General features: G+C 62.0%; 2 protein-coding genes across 2 annotated transcripts; one reads left to right on the top strand and one right to left on the bottom strand.

The window, feature by feature from the left end:
• Positions 1–489, top strand: SMIM22 (small integral membrane protein 22; the record flags this gene model as incomplete). The annotated part of the gene is made up of 3 exons (XM_011978460.1): positions 1–106; positions 196–305; positions 448–489. Coding segments are annotated over 3 exons (258 nt in total), but the record flags the coding sequence as incomplete, so codon positions are not given.
• A 445-nt stretch (positions 490–934) lies between these two features.
• ROGDI (rogdi homolog (Drosophila)) lies at positions 935–5,679 on the bottom strand. Its single transcript, XM_011978458.1, has 9 exons — positions 5,529–5,679; positions 5,292–5,346; positions 4,526–4,606; positions 3,717–3,812; positions 2,610–2,708; positions 2,110–2,223; positions 1,977–2,026; positions 1,753–1,879; positions 935–1,465 (listed from the first exon to the last, which is right to left on the bottom strand). Exons 3-9 carry the CDS (start codon positions 4,589–4,591, stop codon positions 1,424–1,426), a joined length of 594 nt encoding a protein of 197 aa, XP_011833848.1. The 5' UTR covers positions 4,592–4,606; positions 5,292–5,346; positions 5,529–5,679; the 3' UTR covers positions 935–1,423.
• Between the last annotated feature and the right edge of the window lie 552 nt (positions 5,680–6,231).

Here is a 6,231-nt window from a genome sequence, read left to right as displayed (position 1 = left end):
GAGCTGGAGACCACAGTTCAGGAAGTCCTGGGGAGACTGAAGAGCCACCAGTTTTTCCAGTCCACATGGGACACTGCTGCCTTCATCATCTTCCTCATCTTCGTGGGTAAGTGTGGCTGCGGCCTCGGGGTCCCCCCAGCCCCCTGCCCTGGGCCCTGGGTTGGGGTCACACCTGGATGACTGTCCTGTCCCCAGGTACGGTGCTGCTCCTGCTGCTGCTGGTCATCGCCCACTGCTGGTGCTGCAGCTGCTGTGGCTCCCCTGGGCCCCGCAGGGCAAGCCCCAGGAAGGTGAGCCCCTGGAAGGTGAGCCCTGCCGGCCACCGGGACCTGCATGGAACTGTACTAGGGGTGGAGAAGCGGGGGGTGGGGGAGTGGTGGGAAGGGTGCTCATCCCCCTAGGGAACAAGGAGCGAACCTGCTCGGTCCCTCTGTGCTTGTCGTGCAGGAAAGACCCAAGGGAGTGGATAACTTGGCCCTGGAACCCTGACCCTGTGTCCTGCCCGGTGGCAGTAACAAAGCCTTGTCTGCCCAGAGCCTGAGTCTGCAGTGTCTTCCAGTCCCCATCTGGGTGGGTGACATGGGACTCACCACCCCACTCAGGTGCCCACCTGGCCTCTCTAAGCTTTCAGTCAACACCACTGTGCCAGATCATCCTGGGTCACCTAGCTGGGAGGGGAGCTGGTCTCAGACCGGGCGGCCCGAACTCCCAGGTGGAGGTCTTGTCACCACCCCCCGGACCTCTTGGCAGAGAGGACAAGAGAGAACCCGTCCTCTCTCGAAGGTGGGTTCTGTGTCCAGCCCTTGCATGGCACAAGGAGTGGGGAAGCCAGGCTCTGGGAATAGGGGAGACGGCTGGCTCCTAAAGTTGATGGCCACTGACTACCAGGGACCCCCCGCCTGCCTGGGTCCCCACTCAGACAGACAGACACGGCTCCAGGTGGAATCTGATGATCTTTATTTCTTAGAGGGCCCTGGATCGGGGCGATGGAACACAGTAACCAGCACTGCACTCACTCCTGGGGTGGCTTTGCCTGCGCCCGTTCCTGACTGTCCCCTGGGACTCATAGCTTAGTGCCACCCCCCACCCTCCAGGGGGAGGGGACAGCGAAGGGGACAGGAAGGAGAGCCCTGGGCCTGGCCCTGTCCTGAGTCCAAAGATTCCCATGGTGACCAGAAGGGCGGGGTTGGGAATGTGGGACGCCCTCGGCCCCGCCTTCCGGACCTCCCCACTACCCTACCAGACTAGCCTCCCTTCCTCCTGGTGCTTCCAGTGTCCATTCCCAGCAGTGCAAATGTGTTAGGCAGGGGTGGGGGTAGGACAGAGAGATAAATAGCAGCCTGGCATTGGTGCTGGCTGGTGCTCTGGGGCGGGTATGAGGGGACGGGCTGCCTTCCTGGAGACAAGCTGCTGGGTGCTGTGATCAGAAGGGTCTGTAGCTCCAGTAGCTGGAGAACACGGAGATCTGCAAGGAGAGGGGGTGTGGTGAGTGGCTGGATGGAGGGGATGGGATGGCCCAGGGGAGATGTCAAGGTCACCCAAGGACGGTATGTCAGGACAGGGCATTGCTGCTTAGCAGTACTGTGGGGGTACAACACACCCCAAGACTGGGGCGCTCTGAGGGTGGGGCAGGGCCCTCACAACCCCTGCCCACTGTGAGGGTACACCAGACCCCAAGGTTAGCGCACTCTGAGGGTGTGGCAAGGACCTTAGAAGCCCTTCCCCAATGAAGGCGCTCGGCCCAGGCCCCACCTTGTCCTTAAGCTGCTGGCAGAGCTGCAAGGAGACGGTGAAGTAGACCAGGGCGTCGTTGAGCCAGGGGATCACGCACTCCACCTTGTGCACGTGGCTCACCTCCAGGCGCTGAGAGCCCCACTCGCTGTGGGCGGTGAGAGGGTCCCTGAGGGGGTGCCCGGCCCTCCAGGTGCAGAGGGATGGGGTGGGCATGCCTGAACCCCTCTCCCCTGCCTACTTACAACATGGCCCCAGGGCTGTGCAGCACCGCGCCTCCGGCTGGGCGGAAGTTCTAGGGAGAACAGCACCAGACCCATCAGGCCCTGCAAGGTGTGTGCATGGGGGGCAGCGGGCCGGACAGGGGTCCCTCCTCACCTTGGTGGAGTTGGGCTGCAGGGCATGCAGCTGGTACACCGTGAGGCAGAGCTTATTGAGGTTGATGTAGACATTGACCAGCAGGTCGGAGGGCAGGGCGGGGGCGAACATCCGCTGCGGGAGGCAGGTAGGATGAGACCCTCCGAAGCTCGCAACCCAGACTGGATGGAGCAGGGCTGTGCAGTCATTCATGGAGTCTGCAGGCGACTCCAGTCCCCACCCCAGAGATGCTCTTCCCGTGAACGGGGGGCTTCCAGACTTTTCCCAGGTGCCCCAAGTACCTTCCTGTGCTGTCAGGTTTGGGAACCACTAACCCCAAACAGGGTTAACGTATTTTGGGGGCACAGGGCAGAAGCCAAGGACCCCATCCCAGAAAATTGCCTGGACAGAATTCTAACTATAATTTGGGGGGTGGCACCCCTTGGTGTCCATCCTGAGGGCAAGCTGGGCCCCGCTGTGGGGACCCCTCTCCTGGGGCAGGGGCTGGCAGGGACACTGACCGTGAGGCCGCTGGCGGCGATCTCAGGGAGGGTGAGGGTGGCGGGGGTGGTGAGGCGGTTTCGGGCTCTGGTCAGCTGCAGCATCACTGCGTCCATCAGCTGCAGGGAGGGGCGGGGTTGGCTCTGCTTCCTCCCGGGCCCCCACGCGTCAGGGAACAACAGATATGGTAGCTCCCACTCCCGCCCAGTGGCTACGGTTCCCAGGACCCAGCAGCAGGGGCCTGTTAAAGACAGGTGGTTGGGCTCCAGCTGGGTGTGGGGGAGGGCAGGACGTCTGCACTGATGTCAGTCAGGACAGGGCTGATTCACTGCACAGGGGTCCCGGGAGCTGGATCAATGGGGAATGGAAGGTCCTGGGAGGTCAGTCCCAGGGGCGCAGGCTTTGCCGACAGGGGTACAGGCAACAAAGGTTGGCTGCAAAAAGTCAGAGAGGGCTTCCTGGAGGAGGCGATGGATGGCTGGGTTGAGGTTCTCAGGAGGGTAAGCCACGGTCACAGCTGGTGGATGGTGGGACCACCTGGAGCCCATCCCTTCCCTTTGCTGTGGAGCAGAGCCCTGGCAGACTCCTCAGAGCCCCAGCTTTCATGCCATCCAGCCGTGGCCATGAGTACCAGGGTGATGTGGCTCCCAGGAAACACGTAAGAGCTGACTGGGGGCATGGGGGCTGCAGCACCCTAGGGTGGTTACAGTTTTTGAGGGGATCTTAGTCTATCTGGTTCTACGTGTGAGGAAACAGAGGTCCAGAGAGGGCAGGTGAGCCACCAGAGGACACACAGTGAGTCAGGGGCAGAACTCAAGCGTGAGGTCAGGCACCTGAGTCAGCTCTTCACATGTGCCATGCGGTTAATGTGAAGGCTTTCACTGCTGCTGCCAGCAGCGGTATGTGCCGAGTGCTTACTGGGGGCTCCATGACCTGAATTATGGCGAACGGTTACTGCAGCTTGCCCCTGACCCCACAGGTAGAAAATAGAGACACAGAGTAGGCAGGTAAGTGCTTAGAGGTTGCACAGCTCCAAGTGGAGGCCCTGGGATTGGAACCCAGGTGTGATTCCGGATCCAGGACGTGGGACCCTATAGGCCCAAGAGTCTGGCCTCGGGGGAGCTCACCTTGAGGACCTCAGCGCCCGTCTTGAACTGGTAGCTCTCATCCCGGCTGGTAAGCAGGTAAATGGCTTGGCTCACATGGTTTCTGGCATCCTGGATCTATAAGCAGAGGTCATCCAGAGGGGTCACGCCAGCTTCCGTGCAGCCAGGAGGGGAGGGTGGGTGCTGCCTGCCTGCCTGCCCCAGGTCATTCCACTCTGCACACTGTCATCTCTGTGCCCCGGAGGGCCAGGTCCCTGCCAGGTGATGGGCGCCTGGCATCACCTGGGGCAGGCCCGGTCTCTGCCCGAGTGGGCTGCCCCCTCCTTTCTAAGGGATGGACAGACAGTATTGTCCAAGACATCTGTGCAAGTTGTGGAGGAAAGCAAACAGGGTGATATGGCAGGGGCAAGGGCCCTGAGATGGAGACAGTCAGGGTGGGGGGGCAGGAGAGGAGGCCAGGGCCAGTGGTACAGGAGTTGCCAGGGAGCATGGGCCTCATCCCCAGAGCCATGGTAAGTCCCTGGAGGTTCTGGGCAAGGGAGTGACTTTTTAGAGGGCTTCTGAACCATCTCATCAAGCCAGCTGCTGTGGGGACTCCACAGTCCCGATGTGGCCCTTGCGCTCTCAGGCCAGGTTCTCCACCTCCCCACGTGGCGCAGGCTCCAGGGCTTCAGGAAACACCTGCCCCCAGCTTTGCTGCTAGGAAACACCCTCCCAGGCTTGCTGTGGCCACAGATCTCCAGGGCTAGGCCCTTGCCAGGGAGGCCCCGTGGTGGGCCTGCGGCCGCCTGTCCTTGTAGCTGAGCACTAGCCAGGAGGGGCGGGGTCACCTGCTGCAGCTTCCACTGCTTGTCCTCCCGGAAGGCGAAGTGCAGCAGCTGGTTGTTCCGGGGCATCTTCAAGTTCACGTCCTGACAGGCAAGAGTGGGGTGAAACGGGCACGGGGGGCGCCTCCTGCCATAGCCACTCTGAGCCCTTAAGCGTGGGGCAGAAATGGGGTGTGTGGTGGCTCAGGCCTTGGCTGCTGTGTAGGGCAGACAGACTCCCAATGCCTTGACCGTTTGGGCGGTGAACAGGGAGGTCAGGAAACAGGAAAACAGGCCCAAGAGGAGCCACGAAGGAGTGAAATTGAAAGAGGTGAAGAAAGGGGAAGGGGAAAACAGAAGGCAGCCTCTGTGAGGCTCTGTGCGAACGGGGTGCATCTAGCGTCTACAGGGGCCAACAGATGGAGCCCAGGAGGGGGGCCTCCCCCACGCCTTGGTGCCTGGCACAGGGTTGGGTGCAGACTGGAGCTCAGGCGTTGGCTGATTCAATTGTGATGTGTGGCCAGCCTAATCCGCCAATGCCCATGTTTCACTGGTCCAGACACCAGGCCAGGCCGTGTGCAAAGAACCCCCCCTCCTGCATGTCCTCCTGAATCCACACACCCATCCCGGGGGAGGTGTGAGGGCTGCTGTCATTTTCCAAAGCAGAAAACTGAGGCCAGAGACATCAAGGGTCGGGCTCAGAGTCGCAGGGCTTGTATAGAGAGAACGTGGGAGCCCCCATGCTCTTCCCCACTGGCAGGATGGGAGGGGACAGGGCTGGGGGACTCACCGCCTGGCTGAGGGCATCCCCCTGCAGAGTTAGCACACCCTTCACCTGGTCTGTGCTGTAACACGTGGCGTCAGAGCGGTGCCTGTGGTCACCACCCCCACCACCCAGCCCTCCCTCCCGGCGGGCTGCCCCTCCTGTCCCATCGCACACCCAGCTGGTCTGCAGGACAGGGCTGCGGTCATGCCTCCTACCCGCCAAGGTACCCATTTCCCCGGTTTCCGCCCAGCCCAGGCTCACCCACAGCTGCCTAGGATGAAGTTCTCTTGCTTGGCGGGCCCCTCAGTGCCCGAGCCCGGCAGAGTGAAGCGCAGAGAGGCCTCCTGTGGCACAGAGGGAAGGAGGGGAGCTGGTAGTGCCCACTCAGGCCCGGCGCAGTGCTCCTTCCAGAAGGCCCCCTCCCTCCACGTCAGCGGGGGGAAGGAACAAGGTGGCCTGGCCTCAGTTTCAGCTGGGGTGGGAAGACCCTGCCCAAGCACCCCGGGCACCTAACCATGAGCCCTATCTGTTTACCCCACATTCCCTGAACACCTCCTGTGTGCCCGCCTCGGGGAATAGAGGACAGAGACAGCCTCCCAGCTTGGTTGAGGGGGGAAGGGACAAGGGGCAGAGTCAGGGAACAAGGCAGTAGTCAGGGTAACCCGCGGTCCTGGGCCACAGCAAGCACTGCGCCGGTCACTTCTGTGAGCTGCTTGGCTCATTTATCTATACTACAGCCTCGCGAAGCGGGTGCTGTTATCTCCCTTTTGCAAAATGAGAAAAGGGAGGCCCAGGGAGGTTCAGTGACTTGGCTGAGGGTCACACTGCCGGGCAGAGGCAGAATTATTTGGCTCCCAAGGCGGCCTTCCCCGATCCGAGGCCGGGCGGGACTCAGGCCCTTGCTAGCACCCGCGTCAGGACTCGCCCCTGCCCGCACACAGGTGCTTGTGTAACGAGGTCGGCT

The sequence above is a fragment of the Mandrillus leucophaeus genome, unplaced genomic scaffold (genome assembly GCF_000951045.1).
Source record: "Mandrillus leucophaeus isolate KB7577 unplaced genomic scaffold, Mleu.le_1.0 Scaffold195, whole genome shotgun sequence".
NCBI lineage: Eukaryota > Metazoa > Chordata > Mammalia > Primates > Cercopithecidae > Mandrillus > Mandrillus leucophaeus.
The sequence above is the reverse complement of the archived record's forward strand: the minus strand, read 5'-3'. Positions and strand labels throughout refer to the sequence as shown.